The following is a 27510-nucleotide window of genomic DNA, read 5'->3' on the forward strand; positions in this document are numbered from 1 at the left end:
GCAAAAATGTTGATTTATGCTTATTTATATGTTTACTAATTGACCAACTGCCTAATTTGATTAATGATTGCATTCAGTGAATGGACCCTGTTTTACCTTGTTGCTTATAATATATATGGACCTTGGCTGCGGGACTGGCGGCAGCAAGCACGAACTTGTGCTATTGTATATAGTTGCACCTAGTGCGCCCACCAGAATCATCTTTTAAGCCTCCAGGACTTCAACACCGTCACAAGGAACCGGGGGATCCAGGTTGTTTGGGTGGCGGGTTGAAGGGAGAGGGATAATGGGAATGGATTGTGGCAGGAATGGCTGCAGCAGAGTAGGCTGAGCCACCAACTACCGCTGCAACCGGTAGCGTTTCCATGATCCTTATAATAAAAATGAACTCTACGAGTTTGGTTATGTAACGTTTAAGTGATGTGCCTCCCCTGTGCGACCAGAGAAATTGTTAATTAAAGTTGTTATTCTTTTTCTTCCAGTTAAACAAAAATGAACCTCTGGGTGTCCTGTAGCTCGGGGACGAGCTACGTTTAACCAAGGGGGAATGTGACGCCCCTGGACTATTCAGGGCATCACAGGCAGGGTACTGCACTTCCTATTCTTGGTGCAGTATTCAACCCCTCTTGGTTCTGGGTTCCCAACCTATGGTACCTCCTCCATCAGTATCCAAAATCCCAACCACACCTTACACCACACCCTGTCAGGCACACCAGTGAGCTGCCTACCTGGAATAGGGCCGCCCACCTAGGGGTCAGGCAGACTGGTCGGAGGGAAGTCGTCAGTGAAGTTGTAGCCCTCGAGAAGTGAGGAGCTGGGGAGTGGTGGCTCCCTGTTTGTGGCAGGTCGGGTCGCAGATGGTGGTCTGAGCTGGAGGAGTCGAAGAACCGGTCACAGGGTATTGAGGCAAGGTGCCTAGACCTGGTCTTGGAGGACGGGAGGCATCTGAGTCTAATAGCCGGTCCGGGACCGAAATCACGGCGGGGTACAGGACCCTAGGTCAGGGAGTAGCTTCAGGCAACCTGGCAATTAACCTTTGGAGGATAGTGACTTTATGGACTGTTCCCAAGAAGCTTAGAGATCAGGGACACTAGCACAACAAGGGGGATAGAGCTTTTCAACCAATGCAGCCCACATAAATCCCAAGCGTGAGCCCTTGAGAGCACAGCTCCACTACTAACAAGGAGGGAGCGGGGCCCGGACAGCTTTAAGCCAACGGGCCATCAGAACACTTTGAAATTGTGCATGGAGGCAGGCTCCGGATCACCCGGCAGTACTATAGGGGACGGATACACTGACAGGCTCCCCCAAGAGGGCAGTGGCACCGAGAGACTTGGTTCACCTTGTTGTCAGAGTCTAGTTTGCGGTCGCACCATCACCGATGCTGCCTGAGTGAGTACATGGTCCTCCCCTGCTTCCAACCGGCCCTGCGCACCCCCCGCTTCACCATTATCCAGAGTCCCGGGGCCTCCCCTACCCATGGAGGGAACGTCATCTGGCTGTCCCACTTCATCTTCCCCAGGTAATCCCATCGGCAGCGGCAGTACTCCCTTACCACGAACCACAGGTGGCGTCACAAGCTCTCATCCGCTGTAAATAGTCCCCCCTTTACATTTGATTGGCCGCAAGCCCCCGGGTCCGGAGACCCTCGAGCCACAGCAGCAACCCCGGCTCGACCGCTGCAGGGGCGGCACATTTGCTTTACAAAAGACTGGCCTGAAATCTACACACAACTTGTGGGCAGTAGTGGTGGTGTTTTTACAAGAAACCACAACTGGGCAACTTTAGCCCACATGTCAACAGTGTTCTTATATTTTCACAAGGCAATCTTTAACCCTAAAACGCATACCTTGGGCCTCACAGGCCTGCTAGGTTACTTGTTTTCTATAGTAGATTTATGCGGTTGCGCGTTCTAGATTAATTTGCATTGTTAATGTTAGATGTTATATTTAGAAATCTTATGTATTAAACAGTGAATTTGCAAGTTTTATAGCAAACCCTTGGACAAACCCTCTCTGGGGTTGCGCGATAACTCAGCTGAGCCTGACTGTCAATGCTGCATGTTTTCCGTCTGAGGTTGCGCAGCGTGCACAGCAGACTTCCATCTCTGAGATATCGGTTAAAATGGCTGATCAATGGCAAGAATGTAGTATGGAGTTTACTGTTCAAGTAGCCATAAGAGCTGGAGTGGTTGTATGTGCAGCATTGAAGGAGGACGTTTCTGTGATAATGAAGAGCTCACCGACAGATCTAGTGATGGCTACAGATCAGAAAGTTGAAGAGATGATTATCTCCTCAATCAAACAGAAATATCAGTCTCCAAGTTTTATTGGAGAGGAATCTTTAGCCATCCCATCGATGGCACAACTAATTTTATTCACAGGTTTCCCTTTGTGGTCGTATCAATCGGTTTTGCAGTGGACCTGCTGATTAGTTGTCATAGACATAAGAAGCTTTTCACATTTATCCTGCAGCAGCTACATTGGCCTCTATGTGATGATACCTGGTTGTGTGAAAGGGAACATGTTACCTGATTCCTGCTGCTCAAACCGTGGGCAGTATTGATCAGAGGCGGGCTGCATAACTGCAGCAAGGGATATTTTTTTTCTGTGGCATGCTCTGGTGCTTCAGAGAAAATATACTGTAAAGGTCCGGCCAGGACCGCCCCTGCGAAGCTTTCCCCAGTCCTGCTCTAGGTGATTGACAGGTCTCTTACTATGGGAGAGACCAGTCAACCACCTGTAGCAGTGTTGTGAAAGCCTGGCCAGGGGAGGCACAGGTCTAGTCTCATCTCCAGCTAACTCAGTGGTTCCCAAGCACCAGTCCTCACTTGCCCCTAACAGGTCATATTTTCAGGATTTCCTTGGTATTACACAGGTGATGTGTTGGTAATGATTCCATCACCTGGAAATCTTGAAAACATGACGTCTTGAGGGTCGTGAGGACTGAAGTTTGGGAAACACTGTTCTAACTGATCTTCTCTGGCATTTCAGTGAAAAATGTACCTGCCTATAAGCATGCAGCCAGGCTCCTGATTCATGCTGCCAATGTTTTGGGCAGTATGAATCTAATTACAGGATCTCTGAGTTGTTCATATTAGTCAATATTTGTACTATAAGTGCACTATGGCAAACTAAGGGATTCATGATCTGGGAATCCCCACCCTTAATTCCCATATTTTGTAACTGTTTAATGGGGTAACCCATTTAAGAGCAAGACGTGCACATTAATTCTAGCAGTGGGAGGAAATCTCGCCCGCTATATATTCTAACATTAGAAAATTGTTGATTCACTTTACATTGATTTGTCTCATTGTCAATTCTAAATGCCCATGAAAATGAAGCCTGGACAGTTAATATACCCATCTCTATAAATGCTCTTATTTTAATGAAATAATTGAATTGATATATTTTAAACAGAAGAAGCACTAACGTTGGCAATATATTATACATCTTCATCCTGCCTTGCTACACATATTATTTTATTAGCTTTATACTAATTACAATTTGCCAACTTTCTAAATGCAATAATCAATAAATCCATTTTATCATTACTCATTTCAAAAGTCTCCTAATACAATTTAGTTTGCAAAATATACGCATTTGGGACAGTCATTGTAAATGAGATTTACGTGATTGGTCAATGCAAAATGTTGCTGCCACACTTTGTGTGATAAATTCCATGGACCGTTCCGCCATCAATTACTTGGCTGAAAAGCAAAAATACATGCAGACAATTCTAGACAGTAATCATTGAATAATTTTCGTTACATTACACAGGTACACAAAATTTGTGTTTATGAAAATTGTTTTCAAATACAATGACTGAAACACACTTATATTTTTAATACGTATGAATTTTGCACAAAATGTGCGTGAATTTACGTATGAATGAGATGACAAAGAAAAATCTTTATTGTAGTCACAACTGTTGTGCACAATATTATATTTATATATATATATATATACATACAGTCCAGACCAAAAGTTTGGACACACCGTCTCATCTCTAGAACAACTGTTAAGAGGAGACTTTGTGCAGCAGGCCTTCATGGTAAAAATAGCTGCTAGGAAACCACTGCTAAGGACAGGCAACAAGCAAAGAGACTTGTTTGGGTTAAAGAACACAAGGAATGGACATTAGACCAGTGGAAATTTGTGTTTTGGTCTGATGAGTCTAAATTTGAGATCTTTGGATCCAACCACCGTGTCTTTGTAGAAAAGGTGAACGGATGGACTCTACATGGCTGGTTCCCACCGTGAAGCATGGAGGAGGAGGTGTGATGGTGTGTGGGTGCTTTGCTGGTGACACTGTTGGGAAATCATTCAAAATTGAAGGCATACAGAACCAGCATGCCTACCACAGCATCTTGCAGAGGCATGCTATTCTGTCCGGTTTGCGTTCAGTTCCACCATCATTTATTTTTCAACAGGAAAATGACCCCAAACACACCTCTAGGCTGTGTAAGAGCTATTTGACTAAGAAGAAGAGTGATGGGGTGCTACACCAGATGACCTGGTCTCCAGAGTCACCAGACCTGAACCCAATCAGTAAAGTAATCAAAGCAAAAGGTGGCTACTTTGAAGAACCTAGAATATAAGACATATTTTCAGTTGTTTCACACTTTTTTAAGTATTTCATTCCACATGTTTTAATTCATAGTTTTGATGCCTTCAATGTGAATCTACAATTTTCAGAGTCCTGAAAATAAAGAAAACTCTTTGAATGAGAAGGTGTGTCCAAACTTTTGGTCTGTACTGTATATCTATATATATATTTAGTTATTGAATATTCTGCAACGTTATTGGAAATTAATTCATGCACCTTTTCCTTTTCACTTCAAAGCTTCACTTGCTACCTTTTTTCTTATAGAAGGACTGCAGATCTTCTCTGTGAAGCATCCAGCACTAGTCCCCCTCATGTTCATGTACCATCTACCTTGGCATCGTTGTTCCATCTCCTTGATATCCTAATGACATTTTTTTTCCTTGCCCTTTGCTAGCAACATCAAGGTTTTCAGAAAAGTATTCCAAATAGGACCATCAAAAATGTCATTTCAAACTCATGAGACAACCCAAAGCTTTGACATGTTTCGGCATGTTATCGACGATGGACTTAAATTTTCGATCTTTGTTGTTCCCTAGAAATTTCTTCACTTCTTTAAAAGAATCCCAAGCATTTTTTTTAATATCTTTCTTTTTTATTTCAAACATGTCATCCTTCATGAGTTTCCAAATAGCTGAACCCACAAAAAGGCCTTCCTTCAGATTTGTTTTCAACAGTTCTTGAAACTTAGTACACAGGTACACACAAATGTTTCTCCTTCTTTTGGTAGAGTTTTTACAAACTATTACATCAGTCCAAGCTTAATAAGGAGTGGTGGCAGGAGAACTTTAGTGGGATCAACTTAACTTTCCGCAAACATATTCTTGAGTCCAGGTTGCAAAGATGTTCTCATTGGCCAACTGGTTTGGCTCCACTGGTGTGTCCTATCTCGGCTATTCGATTCATATATCCTCCTTGCTGCCCAAGGAGCAAAGAGAGAACTTTCAGATCATCACATATTGACCATCCATGATCCTTGTAGTTAATTTTTTTAAGAATAAAGTCTAAATTCTCTTATCTTTCTTTGAAGTTCCCAGAATGCCCTACAGGTATTGAAGCATACATGCTGCCATTGTGCAATAGCACAGCTTTCAGACTATTTTTGGATGAATCCATAAAGAGTTTCCAACCACTCACAGACAAAGCACTCAATGTAAATTTTTTTCCATCAACCTAGGAACATCACTGGAATACACTAGAGCACCATCTTGAGAAAAGAATAAAAGGAATTGCTTGTGGAATTTTATTGTTTTGGAAGACTATGGAATCAGTATTTGTGAAAAAAATGTAAATGATGGAATTTTTTTTCATATTTTTACTGTCTATAGCTATCGAAAGTATATAAAAATCACCTCTTACCTTTCAAACAATTTTACCCTTGCAAACCTGTTATTATATATTTAACAGCTAAATTGTGATTAGTAATAAACTATAATTTACATAATTTTTTATTTGATAATTTTAGTAGTAAAACTGTGTTAGTTATTTGTTAATCCCTATTCAAACTGGCATAATGAGAGCTACACCAATTATGTGCCCTTTAATAATTGAAAAAGATGTTTCGTTGACAAAAGGTTTTACTGGAATGTGATGAAATAGCAAAGTATGACAAACTCTATTAAAGTTAACAGACTTAATTTAATCATATATTGAAATATGCCTCAGCAAACAATATTCAAATTCTTACTTTTCCATTCAAGTTTTCATCTTATTTTTATTTAGAGGGCATGTATGTAGACTGTCAACTGAATGTTACCCCCTTGGTTTAGGAGTGGTTTACTCCACTGTACTAATCCAAGTAGATAAAAAAAAGTAAAAGGCTAAGGGCCGCTTTACACGCTACGGCATCGCTAAAGCGATGTCGTTGGGGTCACGGAATTTGTGACGCACATCCGGCCGCGTTAGCGATGTCGTTGCATGTGACACCTTTGAGCGATTTTGAATCGTTGCAAAAACAGTCAAAATCGCTAATCGGTTACATGGTGGTCAAGTCCCAATTATCGTTGCAGCTGCATGTACGATGATGTTCGTGGTTCCTGCGGCAACACACATCACTATGTGTGATACCACAGGAACGAGGAACCTCACTTTACCTGCATCCACCGGAAATGAGGATGAAAGGAGGTGGGCGGAATGTTATGTCCCACTCATCTCCGCCCCTTCGCTTCTATTGGCCGGCTGCTTAGTGACGTTGTGGACTCTCATGGACTATGCCCTAGGACCACAAAGGCTGTGTGTTACGTTGCCCTATAGGCCCCCAGTTAAACAACTTGGACACTATTGTTATAGGGTCTCAACATAGTGGGATTGAGATCATAATGTCCCAGAGGAGGAGAACATCATCCATCTTCTGAAGCAGAGACTGTAGTTTATTTGTGTTTTGTGTAATGTGATTGGTGTCTTAAAGATTGTGAATCATCAAACACTACCATTGTTAAAGAGGGGAGGAATGTGAGAGTATTGGACTGTGGCTGTCGCGTTCCTACCCCTCCCCTGAAGTCATCAATTGCATCATATATTGTATTGTGAACTGTGGTGATAATGTATGGATTGTAATATATTGTCATTTATCAATAAAGATGTATAAATCCAGTGCAGACTTGTATTGAATAAAAAAGTTTTTTTCTTTCTTTATTGGAATAATAGAATGAATAAAAAATCCAGGGACATGCAAAAGTAAATTCTAGCCCCAGTTCAGAGCGACGCGTTTCAACAAGTTGTCTTAATCATTGTCATTTATAGTGTAAAAATGTATATGTAGTAATGATAGGGACAGAGACAAATTAACATTGAGACTAGCCCACCCTAGGATGTGTCAATTGAAAAGAGCAGTGACGGTTCGTTATGGAATTAGTCAGTGAAGGCCTAGTGAGCAAATGTGACAGATGTGTAGTTGGCTGGTCTTGAAAGCTTCATGCAGTAGGTGGCTTGTGGCAACAAAGGAAAAGAGACAGAAGGTAAGATAGCGTGAACCTCGAGAGTGTCTGGATACATAGGGGGAATAGCTTTGTAACTAGAGACTGATCCTTAAACAGGGTGGCCTCAGATGATGGGAGCCGGAAGACAGAACCCTAGCAGCAAGGCTCCTTGAACCATCAAGGTACTAGTTGACTTCTACTGATGCAGGACTCTAGTGGCAAGGCCCCTTAACCGTCAAGGTACTGGGTTAACCTCCCCTGTTGCGTAAATGTTCTCAAACAACCGAGTGGTATTACTCTAGACGTCTGGGAATTCAAAGCCTTACTCTGTTCATTATGGGACCCTTAAAGAGACTGGACGTGGGGCTGCAGGAAATGAGGGTGACTGTCACAGTGTGTGTTGTAACGCTTCACAGGGATGCACTGGTAAAGAGAAAAAAGTTGTTATTTAAAGTGAACTCTTGGTCTCCTTGTAAGTGTGAGTCATCATCTGATCCTGGCCAGCTGACATCAGCAGCAGTATGCGACCTACATGGGTTCTCAGCCACACGGCATAAGTGCACACTCTCAGCCAGGAGCAGATATAACACATAGCATGCCAAGGTATCTGGAGTCAATCCCTCGCCCATGACTACCGCCCCATGCAACTCTATAGAAGGAGCGCCATGCATATCGCTACCATCGTAGCTTCATCAAGGGTCATTCAGACACATAGACCCATAAGTCCCAAGTAACATTGAATATATACCATATTTTTTGGATTATAAGACACACTTTTCCTCCCAAAAATTTGGGAGAAAAATGAGGCGTGTGTCTTATAATGCGAATGTAGCTTACTGAGAGGTGGAGAATGGATGCTGTGCTGACTGCGAAGCCCTGTGCTGGCTGCGGTGGGGATGTGCTGACTGCGGTGGGGGCTGGACTGGCTGCGGTGGGGGCTGTGTGCAGCAGGGCGGTGCAGAGGGTGAAATGCTCTGTCGGCGGTGTGGGCTTCAAATAATGGTCAGGGCGTGTGCACATGGAGCTCTCGGCTCAAGATCTCATCTGCACAGGCACCGTCTCCAGCCTATTGATCTCATAGGAGCAGGCGTAAGGAAAATGGCGCCTGTGGGTGGTGCGTGCGCAGATTGAGATCTCGGCTTGTCATTGAGCCGAGAGCTCAATCTGCACATGTGCCGACTCCGGGTGCCATTTTTTTGAAGCTCGCACCACAGACAGAGTATCATTGACATCCACCACGCCTCTTTGCTCCATACAGACAGCACAACCCCCACCACAGCCAGCACAAACCCCACCACAACCAGCACAACAACCGCCCCTGCTTCCTGGGACGTCACTCCACCACCTCTGCCGCCCCCCCCCAGTAAAACACCACCGAAGTATAAGATGGCCCCCCTTTTTTTTACCTTTTTTTATCTTTAAAATTGGGGTGCATCTTATAATCCGATGCATCTTATAAAACAAAAAATACGGTAATTAGTGTTTTACCTCAGTATTTTTAATCCAAAACCAGAAGTGGATCAGTCAGAGCAAGAGGTTAGATACATGTTCACCACTTCTGAATTTTTACTCCCTCATGGTTTTGCCTTACAAATACTGAGGGGAAAAAAATCACCAAATACTCAGCATGTGCACATGACCTGAGAGTTTAGATCAGGGTAGAGTCACACTTGCGTATCGCTTCTGATGCGGATACGATATGCTAATGACCACCGGCTCAGACTCTGCTCCGAGCAGTGCCGTATTTGGATGTTTGGATGGTATTTGGATGGATATTTTGATTTCATGCTGCCCTAGGCACTGTCAGTGGTGGCGCCCCCTTCTGATCAGTCAGATTAAGGGTATGTGCACACAGCATTTTGTTTTCAGACAGATCCGCCCTGTAACCTGCCCAAAAAACCCAAACTCTAAATATAAAAAGAATGAACTCATATACTGCAATATAAAAATGACTTGCTGTCCATATGTTCAGTCTTTGGAGCTTTTTAACCGGGTCAGGTTTCCTCACATATAAAGTGGCTGAAAGTGACCGGACCATTATATGGGCGGCTGCTGCTTGGATGCCGCTTACTAGTTTATTTAAAAAATAAGTAAAATCCAGTAGCTAACAGATGTTGACAAAAACAACCAAGAAGCAACAGCAAAAAAAAAAATAAAAAATTGCTTCAGGATAGAATGACGACTATGTCCTCAAACGTCTTGTGTCTGAATAACTCAGGGAGTTCACAGACATCTACAAGACATGTGCACATGCCCTGAGGGTGCCTAAAGCCTTCAGATAGTAGTTATAACCTCCATACACATTAACCTAAAGTTGTCTAAACCCACCACTATCGACAGGTTCTGCTGACAGTCCAATGTGAATGGGGGCTCTAACTTCTGATTGTCGGGGGAAAAAGGTTCCAGCATGTCTGATTACAGAGTGTAGATCCTATTATCCTCTAAATGATAAGCTGCTGCCGGAGATGTCTAGCAGTGGCTCTAATAAAGAACATAGAAACACTTTGCAGAATGAGTGGTCCTGTATATTGGAGAGCCGAGCAAGATAGGTGTCGGACGAAAGATCAGACTACAGTCTATGGGGGCTTTAGTCCTTTACTTATTCGGCTGACAGACATGCAGATAGCTGTAATTTTAGTCCAGCACACTGCCCTATGTTTTAGGATCAAGACTGATAAGGTAAAGATTACAACAGCCACATGACTATCACCAGAACCACCATCAGTACAGTAATACATCACTAAAACCACACTAAATACAAGAATACATCACCAAAACCACAGTTAGTACAGTAATACATCAGCAGAACTACTGTCAATACGGTAATACATCACCAAAACGACCCTAAAGACAATAATACATCACCAAAACCACCATTAGTACATGGATACATTGCCAACTTTGTACAGCAATCAAGTGCAGTGTCAGGTTAGACCCATATACATATATGTATTGCATTAACATACAACTCCCAGTATGTCCTGAACAATGGTAAGAAGATGCTGGTAGTTGTTACCAGCCATGATTAGACTGTGGACCATATAGGAACCACAATACTGTTTAGTCACAGGCACTAGACTTAACTTTTGGAGGATATCTTATATGTTTGGGTCCATTAATTCTGAGTAGATTAGTAGGGCAGAGGTGGGCTCAGTAGGGAGAAGTGGCCTCATGGGGTGGGACTTGAGACCCCCACCAAATGCTCAAAAGACCTCTTAAGTGCACAGCTCAGGAGACAGGACTATGAAATTCTACTCCCAACATCCATTCTGTCTGCATGTTCTGGTTCTCTGAAACACTGGGGGCCACAGTGGTCGGACCCCCAGCGATTGGAAAGTTATTCCCCATCCCAAGGATAGGGGATAAGTTTCCAATGTGAAAAAACCCTTTAAAGCAGCCTTAACACTTCAGCCAAAGATGGGAAACTGATCACCCGATGCACGAGCAAAAACTTTCATTCGTTGGGTGAGATGATTTGTAAGCTGACTAAAAGGGAATCTGTCACCCCAAAATGACACCTAGACTGCAGAAATATTTATATGAAGGACGTGGTCTGAGGAGAAATAATCCCACCCATATAGAGTTCAGCTTAAAAGGAACCGGTCACGTAATCTTTTTAATATTAAAGTAACCCAAATGTTTTGTTAGTCAGAAAATGTGCATCGCCTACACTGCGTCACTAACAAGACATTGGGGGCAGTTTAATATCGAAAAATGGTGACAGGTTCTCTTTAATATTTACTGAAAAAGCCACATATATTTGATATGAAAATGAGGACATTTCTGTGCACCCTCAGCGCGGCCTAAGCCTGGGTGCACCAATACCACCAAATATAGGAAAATAGCCAAGTCTTTGTCTTGATTAATAGTGATCTATTGGTAAGAGTGAGCACTATAACATCAGATCTTCTGTCTGCACCGCACCCAACACAGGAGGAGCATAGCAGCACACTCCGAGTGTCAGTATAAGTGTGCACACAACACTGGAGGAGCACAGTGGCACACTCCAAATGTCAGTGCTGGTGTGCACACAACATGGCAGAGCACAGCGGCACAATCCAAGTGTCAGGGCAGGTGTGCACACAACATGGCGGAGCACAGTGGCACAATCCAAGTGTCAGTGCAGGTGTGCACACAACATGGAGGAGCACAGCCGCACACTCCAAGCGTCAGTGCGGGTGTGCACACAGCACTGGAGGAGCACAGCAGCACACTCCAAGCGTCAGTGCGGGTGTGCACACAACACAGGAGGAGCACAGCAGCACACTCCAAGTGTCAGTGCGAGTGTGCACACAACATGGCAGAGCACAGCAGCACAATCCAAGTGTCAGTGCAGGTATGCACACAACACAGTAGGAGCACAGCAGCACACTCCAAGCATCAGTGCTGCGTTCTGATGCCTGAATCCTTTGTCTGTAGCTGCCACTTGATGCACCTGGAAGTTTAGAAGTGAGCGGCTCCAGCGAGGAGGGGGACACGGCGCTGTGATGTGCTGTCTGCTCACTTCAACACCCTTCCTCATTGAATCTGCAGTCATATACAGGCAGCAACCAGGTATCAGAATGTACCTGCAGTCACATTGTGTGCACACCCACACTGACACTGCAGTCACATTGTGCACGCACCCACACCAACACTGCAGTCACATTGTGCACGCACCCACACTGACACTGCAGTCACATTGTGCACACCCACACTGACACTGCAGTCACATTCTGCACGCACCCACATTGACACTTGGAGTACTACTCTGCTCCTCCAGTGTCACAAAAGGTGCAAGTGAAAAGGTTTTGGTACCATGTTAGCCAGTTGAAAAATTATTGAATGTTCTCAGTGAGAGGAGCAAAATTATAATCTTGTGATACCTTTTAATGGCTAACTAAAATAAAATAAAGTGATGTTATAAAGCAAGCTTTCGAGACATCTCAGGTCCCTTCATGGTATGACAAAATATCTGAAAATATGGATATTGGGACAATAAAACTCACAACTAATCAAAGCTAATTAAGGATTCCCTTTCTAAGCTCAGTGTTTGTTTATTTAAATGTCTTTTATTATGCCATCCTTCTGCTCTGTTTGTGCATATATTTGTGTTTCTTCAGATATTTTGTCATACCATGCCTGATGAAGAGACCTGAGATGTCACTGAGAACATTCAATAACGAAAGGTGCAGAAATGCTAAGTGATTTTAGACAGCACTGACTCTCACCTAAGGACGAGGGACTGTATTTAATATGCAAATGGAAGAGTGCACCTCTGCACCAAGACATCGGCCGCGCCAGGGGGGACAGAACCGTCTGCATATATAGAATAAAATATTAAGTTAAAACTGTACATGCCAGAGCGACGTCCCCTGTATAAATGTGTCTGCAGATTAATTGCCATTTTGGGAGAAAAAGTAAAATGTCATCGTTCTTAGCAACACATTGTCCTGCGTCTCCCAAGACTTCCCTCTTGTTTGGTTTGCTGCACCACATACTGAAACAGTGCCCGTAAAGGGAATCTGTCACCAGGTTTTTGCTCCCCCATCTGAGACCAGCATAATGTAGATACAGAGACCCTGATTCCAGCAATGTGTCACTTACTGAGCTGTTTGCTGTTATTTTCTCTGCTGCAGATCTCGCAGTTTTACAGTGCTCATGAATATGCGGGACTACCTGCAGCACACCTGTAAAGATAAGCTACTGCTGATTAAAACAGTGATTTTATCAATACTACAGTAACCAGCCCAGTAAGTGACATCGGTGGAATCAGGATTTCTGCCCCTACATTATGCTGCTCTCAAATTAGGTGGCAAAAACCTGGTGACAAACTCTCTTTAAGACAAACAGTGTCAATATAATACTACTCACTAAAGAGTAACCACCATAAGTAAGCTCTAGGCTGTGCCCAAGAATAAATAATTGCCCATCACTTAGCTCACAGCACAAACAATGACCCCTCACACTCACTTATAGTATATAGCCTCTACATTATTCTCTCCTATAACATATTCCCACTACACTGTTCCCTCAAATGAAAACCCCCACTGCCCTCCCCACTATGAATTACACCCTCCAGACCTTCCTCATTTATGAACTATGTCCTCCACTGTCCCCACCTCTCCATGCAGCACCCACTTCACTGCCCCCGTCATGCTGTCCCCACTCTATAATGAACCTTCTAATTCGCATTCTGCATACCGGGCCCACCCAGGGTCCTAACTAAATGCTCCCCATGCCTTCCCTTCTCTATATCAAGTCCCCTCATGCTGCCCCTTATCCATATCAAGTCCCCTCATGCTGCCCCTTCTCCATATCAAGCCCCTCCATACCAAGCCCCCCCATGGTGCCCCTTCTCCATATCAAGCTCCTCCATACCAAGTCCCCCCATGGTGCCCCTTCTCCATATCAAGCCCCTCCATACCAAGCCCCCCCATGGTGCCCCTTCTCCATATCAAGCTCCCTCCATACAGAGCCCCCCATGCTACCCCATCCTCCATACGATGCCTCCCCCCATGCTACCCCATTCTCCATACGATGCCTCCCCCCATGCTACCCCATTCTCCATACTGCAACCCCCATTCGCTATGCTGTCCACCACCCTCAATTTCCATCCCCCCATTCTCCATGCTGCGCACCCCCATCCTGCTCCATCCCCCATGCTGCGCACCCCCATCCTGCTCCATCCACCATACTGCGCACCCCCATCCTGCTCCATCCCCTCATCCTCCATGTTGCGCCCCAATATCATGCTTCACCCCCCCATCCTCCATGTTGCACTCCCACATCATGCTTCATCCCCCTATCCTCCATGTTGCACCCCCACATCATGCTTCATCCCCCCATCCTCCATGTTGTGCCCCCACATCATGCTTCATCCCCCCATCCTCTATGTTGTGCCCCCACATCATGCTCCATCCCCACCCCCCATGTTGCACCCCTACATCATGCTTCACCCTCCATCCTCCATCTTGCACCCCCACATCATGCTTCATCCCCCATCCTCCATGTTGCACCCCCACATCATGCTTCATCCCCCCATCCTCCATGTTGCACCCCCACATAATGCTTCATCCCCCCCATCCTCCATGTTGCGCCCCACACATCATGCTTCATTCCCCCATCCTCCATGTTGTGTCCCCACATCATGCTTCATTCCCACCATCCTCCATGTTGCGCCCCCACATCATGCTTCATCCCCATCCTTCATGTTGCACCCCCACATCATGCTTCATCCCCCCATCCTCTAGGTTGCACCCCCACATCATGCTTCATCCCCCCATCCTCCAGGTTGCACCCCCACATCATGCTTCATCCCCCCATCCTCCATGTTGCACCCCCACATCATGCTTCATCCCCTCCTCCTCCATGTTGCGCCCCCACATCATGCTTCATTCCCCCCATCCTCCATGTTGTGCTCCCACATCATGCTTCATCCCGCGCATCCTCCATGTTGCCCCCTCCCTCCTCCAAAAAGATGCAGGATTAAATAAAGAGTTTGGATGAGAGAGGAAGATTTAAAAAAAAAAAATAATTTTTTTTTTGTTTCAGTTTTGGCGCCGCCCCCTGGAAGGCGCTGCCCCAGGCACGTGCCCTCCAGTGCCTAGTGGTAAATACGGCCCTGGCTGCGAGTTGAGCCAAGTATCGTGCGACTGTGATCCGTTCCTGAGAACAAATCACAGCTGTGGAGGAGAGGAAAAAGTGTAAGGAAAGAGTAAGGTCAAAGAAGAAGTCATAAAATGGCTATTTGTTAGCAACGCATATAAACCCAATTAGCTAATTAGCATGAGTGCATAACACATGTGTTGGTATTGTCCGATCACATTATTTTTTTCACAAAGCTGAGAATGTAGAAGGCACTGGTAAACAGCTATGGCAATGACCAAAATCACATAATATCTGATAGTATAGTAGCTTACACCACTGGATCTGTGAAATCTAATCATGTAGCCCAGGGGGAGTCTACAGATTGTTTTTTCCATCAACAGGAACATATCTTTCTAAAAGAGGTGTAAACAGGACAAAGACAGACATCTGTTAATCCCTGAGGGCGGTTTGAAAGGAAACACAACTACTGATAAATATGATACTCATGGCTCTGGTGCTATAAAGCCATGTTTTCCTTCATTACTTTTACGGTTAAATATATTAAGTGGCCAAGTATCTTATTGTGCTCCAAATGGCTGCATAATGTTTTATTCTTGCCACTTCCTGATTATAAGTCCAGTAACATACTTGGCATACCGCTACACTACTTTGAAATGGAAAAGTGCCACTTTATTGGAAAACAACAAAACCCTAATGACGCTAGGGGTGTAGGACATGAGATCAAGCAGAAACTGCAGCTACAATAGAAGATGTCTCAAGAATGCATTATGTTTTAAACAGCATTGAAACATTCTTTATATTGTTACAGGTAAAATTTTGGTATTTAAAGGGTTTGTCCATTTTGACAAACCTTGCTCAGGATATAGACTATTTTGAATGCATGGGGTTTTTTTCATGTTAGATTTAGATTTATTGAACACATACTGTCTAAGACTGGATTCACACGATCGTATGGCATCTGATGCATGCATCGGATGTGATATGCTAATGACCTTCGGCTCCCACTCTGCTGCCAGCATGAGCCGAGTGTCATGCAACTGTGATCCGATCCTGCGATCAGATCACAGCTGCAGAGGAAAGAAAGGGATTAATCTTCCCATCTCCTCCATTGTCAGCTGATGTGATTATAACACTGCATTTGGATGTCATCTGAGTGCAGTCTAATGTTTCTCCCGCACCCACAGACTTGTATGGGTGCGAGTGACACATCTCTCCTGACAATCGCAGCATACTGCGACTTTTCATTCATTCAGAATCTGGATGATTAAAAGGTTAACCACCTGCATTCCTAATGCGAGATTTTCTCGAATTGCACTCATCCGAGTCATACGCTCGTATGAGCATACCCTAACAGTGGCACTCTGTGTGGCTTGTAGCTACCAAAGGTAGTGACACTTGTTCTGATTGCCTAGGTACCTTGGGGTACCATACTGATTTCCACACTGGGTAACTAAATTTCAGGAAATGCACCTGCACTACATAGAAACTCGATCATTAGTTGACTAATTGACTAGGGTTTTTAGTCACCCATTTAGTCAGGCAGTGTAATTTGATCACTCAACAGTATGGCTATATGTGCACTGCATTAAAGTATTATTTTACCGCTATTCAGCATATTATCATGGTGGACATCAATATGAGATACCAGACACAGCACCAATCTAAAGCCAGCTCTAGCATTGATGTGTGGTCATCAATTCTACATTTATGCTGCTACTGCCTCTGCTTCCCCATCTGTTTTCAAAATGGCCAATGCAGTGCTATGGTGAATTCTGAGGAGAGCTTGAGACACCCATCCCCTGCTTGTCCTCTGCTGGGCTCGGCCAGCACCTAAGATGTTGGTACTGTATTCACTGTTGTCATCAGTATTCTTGGTTAGGTTATGGACCACTTTCCTAAGTAGGGCAGTCTTTTCTTAGTAAAATTTAAAGTTGGGATAAAGGGTCTCTTTAAAATGAATGCAGCAAAGAAAAGAAGGAGGTAGTGGTTAGTTATGGGCGATCCTGATCTGTAAAGATCGGGGATCCTACCGATCTCATAGTGATCGTGTAAACGATGCCAATCATAAGCTTTCCTGGGAAGCTCGTGTTACAGATCGGGTACAGATCGGGTCCAGGGGCTGTAAAAAAAAGCACATGATTAAACGCGTTCTTTAAAAAAAAATAATAAAAACAAATGCATGGGCTCCCGCTGTATTTTGATCACCAGTCAGGTAAAGGCTGGGGGCTGGGAGTATTTGCAGCCCGCAGCCGCCCCTGGAAATGGCACATTGTTTCTTAGCGCCATTTCCTGGCGCTTTACCCGACTCGTCCAGTGGCCCTGGTGGTGCTGGCATGCTGGGTAATAAAGGGATTAATACCAACTTTGTATTCTCCGATGGTACTAAGCCCGAAATTTATGGTGTCATGCCAAATTAGACGTGGCCACCATGAAATTGTAATAAGCAGTAAAAAAAAAACACAACACAGAGAAAACATTTTTTTATTAGAAATAAAACAAAAAAAATATTTAGAGACTCCATCTTTACTATAAAAAAAATCCTCAGTCCGACGTAGTCCACAGGGACAGCAATGTCATCTGTGCTTCATCACTCTGTACAGACACAGTCTATACACAATGAGAAGCAGAGAGCATTGTCAGCTCTGCTACATCGCTCCGTACAGAGCATGTAGCAAAGCTGACACTGGGGGTATGACTCGTGCCTGACAATCTCCGGACAGGAGCACCTCAGCTACATAGAAATATAAGCAGCTGACCCATGGGGAGATTGTGTGCTGTGATGTGACACTCGCACAGTGACAGTCAAAGTTCATTTCAAAGGACCTTTGATGATGTTGTGACGCCCTGGCACAGCCAGGGTGTCACATAAAGAGTTAATCCTCCTTGGTAATATGATCTCACACGGTGCAGCATGACAAAGCACAGCCCCAGTGTAAGGGAAAAGCAGAGGAGAGGGGAGGGGCTGGAGCAGAGAGTGTGAGGAGTGCAGACAGGACAGAGGTCTGGAGTTTAGCTCCCGGCTGGGAGTGAAGCGTTCTTCAAAAGGGCCGGGGCAGGCCGTAGTGAGGAAGGGGCCAGAACAGGTAGCCGGAGCTGGGCGGTGGCCCCTCGGTACCTGGGTACCCGGATCACTACAGGGGAGAGGATTCCCCGTTCCCGGCTGAGGAGAAAGAGAAAGAGAAAGGAGAGAAAGGCACTTTGCTGCAGGGAAGGAACAACCAGGGCTGCTGCACCGTGTGTGGGACACTAACACCCCCGTACCAGAGGCCTCGGACACCGGCAATTCTTAGTTCACCAGTGACTCCGTGTGACTTTCTTGTGAGTACACCCGTGCCCTCGGGCACCGCACTGCAGCACTGCACCCTGCCCCCTGCTTATCCCATCACCGGGCCCCGGGACAACCAACCCCCCTACCCACGGAGGGGACATAACAACTACGCTGCTCCCTGTCATCGCTCCCGGGATCCCCTTCCAGAGCAGCGGTGGTGTTCCACCATCACCACAGCCGTGGGTGGCGTCACGGACAATCTCCCCTAACAAATCCCCTTTTACTGTGGAGCCTGGGATCACAGACCGGGTCACGCCATCGTGATACCCACAGAAGTGACTCTATGGCCCGGATCTGAGTACCCCTGGTCCCCGGGCGAAACATTTGGCGTCACGAACAGGATCGAACCCGTCCAGTTACCTGGAGGAAGTGCGCCTTATTGTGGACTGTCAGCGGTGATCCGCTGCAAAAATCTTGAAATCCGCCATTTTAGCCGCCATTTTAGGCGCCAAAAACAACAGCTTGGCGCCTTCTCCGAGCGGTGGGCGCGAAAAAGAGGCTCCGCCCCCTGAGAACGCGGGCGGAAGTGAAGCTCCGGAGGACCGGAAGCGAAAAGAGAAACTTTAAAAGCTGCTGGAAGGACTGCTCCCAAGTACCAGGGGGGAGCAGAAAGAAGGAACCGCAGCTTATGTGACAAGGACTGTACAGGCAGGGACGCCAGGACTCTGCCAACATTTGGTTCCTGGAGAGGCCGCCGCAGCGATGCACCGACCCGTTACCCCTGTTACTGGTAGCGGAGCCCGCAGCGCCTGTTGGGGAGGACCCAGACCTGGGGTCCCCAGGCCTCACCTTTGTCACCACCATGCCACCGGCCCCGGCAGTCCGCCCGGCCGCGACGGAGATGACGACGGCTCCGGCAGTCCGCCCGGCCGCAACGGCAGCGGAGTACCGGTCCCGTTGACCAATTTGGGGCTGTTCCTGGACTGGGGTCAAGGGGTGCTGCCTGGGTTTTAGGGGCAGCACCAAGGCTAGGTTGTTTGGGTGGGTGACTAAAGGACCCGTTACGTTAACAGTATTAAAAGTGTTATTTGTTGTTGCAACGTTTAAGCAATGTGCATCCGGCTGTGGGAAGATTGAAAATGTTTACAATGTTTTATTCTTTTCCAGTTTAATAAAATGTCGGTGCCTAGCCGGCCCGAGGACGGGCCGTGTTTTACCAGGGGGGTGTGTGACGCCCTGGCACAGCCAGGGTGTCACATAAAGAGTTAATCCTCCTTGGTAATATGATCTCACACGGTGCAGCATGACAAAGCACAGCCCCAGTGTAAGGGAAAAGCAGAGGAGAGGGGAGGGGCTGGAGCAGAGAGTGTGAGGAGTGCAGACAGGACAGAGGTCTGGAGTTTAGCTCCCGGCTGGGAGTGAAGCGTTCTCCAAAAGGGCCGGGGCAGGCCGTAGTGAGGAAGGGGCCAGAACAGGTAGCCGGAGCTGGGCGGTGGCCCCTCGGTACCTGGGTACCCGGATCACTACAGGGGAGAGGATTCCCCGTTCCCGGCTGAGGAGAAAGAGAAAGAGAAAGGAGAGAAAGGCACTTTGCTGCAGGGAAGGAACAACCAGGGCTGCTGCACCGTGTGTGGGACACTAACACCCCCGTACCAGAGGCCTCGGACACCGGCAATTCTTAGTTCACCAGTGACTCCGTGTGACTTTCTTGTGAGTACACCCGTGCCCTCGGGCACCGCACTGCAGCACTGCACCCTGCCCCCTGCTTATCCCATCACCGGGCCCCGGGACAACCAACCCCCCTACCCACGGAGGGGACATAACAACTACGCTGCTCCCTGTCATCGCTCCCGGGATCCCCTTCCAGAGCAGCGGTGGTGTTCCACCATCACCACAGCCGTGGGTGGCGTCACGGACAATCTCCCCTAACAAATCCCCTTTTACTGTGGAGCCTGGGATCACAGACCGGGTCACGCCATCGTGATACCCACAGAAGTGACTCTGTGGCCCGGATCTGAGTACCCCTGGTCCCCGGGCGAAACAATGTCATAGTCATGTGACCAGTCTGTAAGCCAATCAACATTCACACCAGACTGGTCACATGGCTATGACGTCATTGAAGGTCCTGTAAGTCAGTGCTGGTTACTGGCGGCACAGCAATAATAGGATGCAGAAGCATAAGCAGCCGGGAGTCTGCAGGACGCGTCGCGGGACCTGTAAGTATAATGACAATGTCTATTATTAACTATATTCTTTATTTTACAGCCCCCCCCCCGCCCCTTGCCATAACTGTAAAGCCCGAGATCGGTGATCGGACGCAAGATCATGTTATCTCGATCCCGATCTCGATCTTTACAAAACGATTGAGCAAAGCTCTCGATCCCGACCATCATGGGGATCGCCCATCATTAATAGTGGTTCTTCATATATACTGTATGAAAAACAAGCAAGTCTCACCACTAATCCAGCTAGTCAGGTAGTGTGACATGATACTAATTTTGCTGTATTGATGCAGAGGCATAAAACAGTAAGACCAGTCTATATTCTGGGGTTATGAATTAACAGAATTGCAAGAATTATCTGCAATAATTACATAGATTTTTGGGAAAAATTATCATTGATTATATGTATTTATTAAATATTTGGATCAATTGAGTACTTACTGTTTTATTATTGTTTGCTTCTATATTACAGGTCCCAGTGTCTTAATTACTACTATCGCTGTTCCTGCTAGTGTTCCTACTATTTTACCAACAAATACTACATCTAAAACTGGTAAGTGGGCTGTTTCTAGAGATGTGGCATTAGATGATATAACTCTGTGGCATAAGTTAAACGAATCCTCAAATATCCACCACTCCATATTTCTCCATCCACTATTGGCTACCTAGTTTCTACCTAGCTCTCCTGCCCACTTAACACAGTGATCAACCTAGTCCACTGTATCCACAAATTACACATATAACAAAGGTTGTCTTGACATTTAACATGTTACATACCATGACGCAGCAAATCTCTGATGAACATTTAAGACTGCACATGCAATTGAAAATATCAAAGTAATTTCATTACAGAATGATGTGTAACCATATTAACTGTCAAGTTAACATATGCTACATCAGTATACCCTGTGCTTTTTTTGTGGTGGTACGCGCCGGTATGGCGTACCGGAAAATCTGAAGAGCGCTGAAGATAAGCACCTCTGGCTCTGTCCACATGGCTAATTTGTAAATTTGCTATATCATCAGCCATTGGCTGGAGCAGGGTGACCTCTGTGTCTCCCCCCCTCCAATCTGATTGGAGCTAGCATCCCTCCAATCAGATGTGGAGGGGTGGTGGGTGCCCGCCCTCTTCAAGATGTTTATGGACGCTGAAGATCGAGGTCACGGCCGGTCAACCCGATCTGCTGCCATCCGGTAAGGTATTTGCTCCCCTCTGCTGTCTTCCACTCCCCCCCCGACCTCCGTTGCCCCCCGTCGTCCGATTCAACCCCCCCACTGACCTTCGCTCCCTCCCACCTGTCCTGTAATCACTGTGCTGCTCCTGCCGCCGGTGATCGGGTCCCCCGGTACTCAGCCCCCCCCTGCTTCCCCCTGCTACCACCGGCGCCATGTCCGCTCCCAGCTGCTAAGCGGGAACACTAGAAAAAAAATCTCACACTTACCGGTTTGCAGCCTCCCGGGACACGTCTGATCGGCTTTAGGACCTGCCGGTAATCAGCAGTCACGCTACGGCATCAGCTGACAGTCTAAGTCCAGCGGTGGGGCCGGCTTTTTACCGCCCAGCTGGTTTAAGCGATCAGGTGATGCTCTGAGGTGATTGCAGCAGCTGATTACCGGCGGCTCCAGGAGTGATCAGTCGTGTCCCAGGATTTTGCAGACAGGTGAGTAGTTTTTGTTTTTTCTGCACTGATGCATCAGCTGATTGTATAACCAGCTGATGTGTGATGTGATTCATGTCCTTTAACCTGACATCATCTGATCGCTTTGCCTTCCAGCAAACCGATCAGATGATATTGGATCCGGATTGGACGGCGCGGGACCCTTGACCCAGGATTACTGCGGAGGGGGCTTCATTATTTCAATAAAGATGGAGTCACTAATTGTGTTGTGTTTTCTTTCTAATAAAAATATGTTCTCTGTCTTGTGGGATTTTTTTTCTTTACAAGAAATTCATGGTGGCCATGTCTAATATTGGCGTGACACCATGAATTTCAGGCTTAGGGCCAGTTGATAATATACATCTGGCCCTAACCCCTTATTACCCAGCAAGCCACCTGTCACCAGGGCAGCTGGAAGACTTGGATACAGCACCAAAATATGGCGCTTCTATGAAAGTGCCATTTTCTGGGGTGGCTGCAGAGTGCAATTCGCAGCAGGGGTGCCCAAAAAGCTTGGGCACTCTGCGGATTCCAATCCCCAGCTGCCTAGTTGTACCTGGCTGGACACAAAATTTGTGCGAAACCCATGTCATTCTTTTTTTTTTTTAATTATTTCATGAAATTCATGAAATAATTAAAAATAAGGCTTCCCCATATTTTTGGTTCTCAGCCAGGTACAAATAGGCAGCTGGGGGTTGGGGGCAGCTGTACCTGGCTAGCATACAAAAATATGGCAAAGCCCACGTCATTTTTTTTTTTACATTTTACGTTTTTGGGCAAAAAACTCCTGCATACAGTCTTGGCTGAAGGATGCTGAAGCCTTGTAGTTCGGCAGCTGCTGTCTGCTCTCCTGCATACACTAGTGGATGGAGTATGCTGAGCCTTGTAGTTCTGCTCCCCCTACCTCTCTTTCCTGCATACACTAGTGGATGGAGTATGCTGAGCCTGGTAGTTCTGCTCCCCATGCCTCTCCTGCATACACTAGTGGATGGAGTATGCTGAGCCTTGTAGTTCTGCACCCCCTGCCTCTCTTTCCAGCATACAGTACTATTTGTAGTATGTAGTAAACCGTGCACAGGATCTCCCGGCAGCACAACAGCAACAACAGCACTCCCTCCCACTCCTCAAACTCGGCCGCCGGCTGACAGATCGTCCCCACCCCCCCTCCTCAATCTTAGCCGCCGGCGCCTAACAGCACCCCCCCCCCGCGCTCCTCGTCTCAGAGATGCGTACCAGCAAATATTTTTTTACAAAAAAAGCACTGAGCATACCATTCCAAAAACTCTTTTACTGATGAAAACCGGGTGCCTAACCCCTTCTCGTAAGTTGTATCAGGCATTAAAAAATCGTGCCAGACACAACTGACTATGTACCCAACCTTAGAGAAAATCCCCAAATAATCTCTGAAACACTAAACTTAAGAGGGATAAATTGTAAAAATGTACAGTTGTGGCCAAAAGTTTGCTGCTTCAATGTTTTTAGATCTTTTAGTCAGATGTTTCTATGGTTACTGAATTACAATTTTCAGCACTTCATATATTTTTACACTTTTATTGATAAATACATCAGGTCAATGTAAAGACTTAATATTTACATTGTTGATCCTTATTTTTCAAGACATTCGCTATTTACCCTGACATACAATCATAGAACGGTAGAGTTGGAAAGGACCTCAAGGGCCATCGGGTCCAACTCCCTGTGAATGCAGGTTCTCTTAAATCATCACAGCTATATGTTTAACCACTTTCCGCTTGATGATTTCTATTGATGGAGAGCTCACTATCTCTTATGGTAGCCTGTTCCACTACCCTCACTGTCAGAAAGTTTTTCCTAATGTCCAATCTGAATCTCCTTCCTTTTAGTTTTATCCCATAGTTTCTTGTACTCCCTTGTGATAATGAGAATAGGGTGGTTCCCTTTGCACTGTGACAACCGTTCAGATATTTGTAGACCACTATTAAGTCTCCTCTCAGCCTTCTCTTTGCAAACTAAACATTCCTAGTTCTTTTAACCGGTGTTCATATGACATGGTTGGCAGGCTTACCATCTTGGTTGCTCTTCTTGGACTTGCTCCAATATATCAATGTCTTTGTTGAATTGAGGTGCCAAGAACTGTACACAGTATTCTAGGGGTCTGACCAGGGCAGAGTATATGGCAATAATTACCTCTCTTGATTCTAGTCAGTGAAATCCTGAGTGATGACTCATGCTTGTCTAAACATTGCTTGGTTTTTACTAAAATTTCTGTACTTTTGTTTAATTGTTGAGGATTAACCACAGGTTCTCTGAGGAGTTTCCTGGGCATGGACTAAAAAGGACAATGGTTTGTTCACCGAGCTACTTAGTTATCACTTTTGCTTTGTTACATGGTCTCCATTATGCTGGAAAAAGCATTGTTTATGATCAAATTGTTCCTGGATCAAGAAGTTGCACTTGCTGAATGGTTAGATTCCATTCTTTATTCATGGCAGTGTCCTTAGGTAAAATTGTGTGTGTGAATCCACTCCCTTTGATGAATGTCCTCAGGATGATTTACTCCTGGAATGACAGAGGACCCGCAGTACCCCTCACCTTTTCTTCTCTGTGCAACCTTTTGTCTACATGTCTCAAACTGTCTTAAGGGGGGGGCTTCAGAAAAATTAACTTTACCCCAGTCCTCTGCAGTCCAATCCTGTACTTCTTACAAAGTTTTTTTGTCTGATAAATACTCCTTCAGCGTATTTTGACACAAAAACGGAAAATAATATAGATTAGAAATGGATTCATGGAATGGCACAGACTCTTTCGGCATTGCTGATATTTGCCAAAATATATCAAATTTCGAGAAACAGATGTTTCTGAACTATATGTCAAAGGGCTTAAGTCCTTGCATAGAGCTCTTTTTCTTAATTTCAAGGGTGATCTATAATCATAAACCAGGGTTGCCAACTTGACTTTTTAATTTTTCTGGACAGCCTAGAAAAAAATAACGGAGAGATCAATATTTTTTACCGATACATTGGAAAACCATAATAAATCATTAGGATTATAAATGATACAATTCTACACCCCATAATTCTGATATGGCGACATCAGCTGTATTCACTGTAATCTGTAAAATATTGATAATTTCAGTCAAAATTGCCTACATAAGTTTCTTCAGCCTAAAAAAAAATCATGTACACCTCAAATGTTTCTTCTCTGTGGACAGGTCCAAAAAGTGCCCAATTTTTCTGGACTGTCCAGGTATTTCTGGACGGTTGGTAACCCAGTCACAGACATTACCTACTGGATCTTTTCACATATACAGGTGCATCTAAATAAATTAGAATATGATCTAAAAGTTAATTTATTTCAGTAATTCAATACAAAAAGGGAAACGCACATATTATATAGTCATTACAGAGAGAGGGATCTATCTCAAGTGTTTATTTCTGTTAATGTTGATGATTATGGCTTACAGCTAATGAAAATCTAAAAGTCATTATCTCAGAAAATTAGAATATTATAGAAGACCAACTGAAAAAAATATTTTAAACTCAAAAATGTTGGCCTAGTGAAAATTATGTACAGTAAATGCACTCAATACTTGGTTGGGGCTCCTTTTGCATGAATTACTGCATCAATGCAGTGTGACATGGAGGCAATCACCCTGTGGCACTACTGAGGTGTTATGGAAGCCCAGGTTGCTTTGATAGCAGCCTTCAGGTCATCTACATTGTTGGGTCTGGTGTCTCTCATTTCTCTATGGGGTTTGGGTCAGATGAGTTTGCTGGCCAATAAAGCACAGTGATACTGTGGTTATTAAACCAGGTATTGGTACTTTTGGTAGTGTGGACAGGTGCCAAGTACTGCTGGAAAAGGAAGTTTCCAACTCAAGAAAGCTTGTCAGCAGAGGGAGCAATTTTAGTGTTCTAAAATTTCCTAGTAGATGGCTGGGCTGACTTTGGTCTTGATAAAACACAGATGACATGGTTCCCCAAACCATCCCTGATTGTGGAAACTTCACACTAGACCTCAAGCAGCTTGGATTGTGGCCTCTCCCCTCTTCCTCCAGTCTCTGGGACCTTGATTTCCAAATGAAATGCAACATTTACTTTCATCTGAAAACAACACCTTGGACCACTGAAGAACAGTCCAGTTCTTTTTCTCCTTGGCCCAGTAAAACGCTTCTGGCATTGTCTATTGGTTATGAGTTGCTTGACACAAAGAATGTGACCCATGTTGTAGCCCATGTCCTGGATACATCTGTGTGTGGTGGCTCTTGAAGCACTGACTCCAGCAGCAGTCCTTGTGAATCTTCGCCCAATTTTTAAATGGCCTTTTCTGAACAATCTTATCAAGGCTGCGGTTATCCCAGTTGCTTGTGCACCTTTTTCTACCACACTTTTTCCTTCCACTCAACTTTTCATTAATATGCTTGGATACAGCACTCTGTGAACAGCCAGCTTCTTTAGCAATCACATTTTGTGCTTTAACCTCCTTGTGTAGTGTGTCAATGACTGCCTTCTGGACATCTGTCAAGTCAGCAATCTTCCCCATGTTTGTGTAGCCTACTGAACCAGGCTAAGGGACCATTTTAAATGCTTAGGAAGCATTTTCAGGCATTTTGTGGTAATTATTGTAATTTTCTGAGATAATGACTTGGGTTTTCATTGGCTGTAAGCCATAATGATTAACATTAATGGAAATAAACACTTGAAATAGATCACTCTGTTTGTAATGACTCTATATAATATGTGTGTTTACCTTTCTGTATTGAGTTACTGACGTAAATTAACTTTTTGATGATATTCTAATTTATTGAGATGCACCTGTATCATATATTACAAATTTATTTTCTGAAGTCATTTAAGCACCTGAAAAAAATATTCTGCACAAAACTCCCTACCCCAAAGAATAGAAAAACGTGACATTTTCAACAATATTATTCTTATTGAATTCTCAGTTTGGAGTATTTTCTTATTCCTAGTACTTTGTAAAAAAAAAATGAATAATAATAAAAAAATGCTCAGATATATTGAGCCGAACAAAGTATATTCATTGCCAACAATGGGAGTCACAACTGACTAGATCTAAATACTCTGATCAGAGCAGCGAAACAACAGTGCTTACACATCTCCATGGTAACCAAGGAGATAGGTGGAATCTTGTAGATGGAATGTGTCTTCATTAAAAGAAGACGACAGTAGATGAGCAAATGAAACAATAGCCAGGGTGTACAAGACAAAGACTAGTTCCTTAATATAAACTGTTCTTGACTGTATGCA

At 44.9% G+C, this 27510-nt stretch overlaps 1 protein-coding gene across 2 annotated transcripts in view; it reads left to right on the forward strand.

The window, feature by feature from the left end:
- The window catches only part of EMCN (endomucin), a 216931-nt gene that overhangs the window by 23546 nt on the left and 165875 nt on the right, over positions 1 to 27510 (forward strand). For both annotated transcript variants that reach the window (XM_075336840.1, XM_075336850.1), the window contains exon 3: positions 21076 to 21156. In XM_075336840.1, coding sequence (XP_075192955.1) covers positions 21076 to 21156 — 81 coding nt within the window. The remainder of the gene's footprint in view (positions 1 to 21075; positions 21157 to 27510) is intronic.

Source organism: Anomaloglossus baeobatrachus, chromosome 1, assembly GCF_048569485.1.
Source record: "Anomaloglossus baeobatrachus isolate aAnoBae1 chromosome 1, aAnoBae1.hap1, whole genome shotgun sequence".
Classification (NCBI taxonomy): Eukaryota; Metazoa; Chordata; class Amphibia; order Anura; family Aromobatidae; genus Anomaloglossus; species Anomaloglossus baeobatrachus.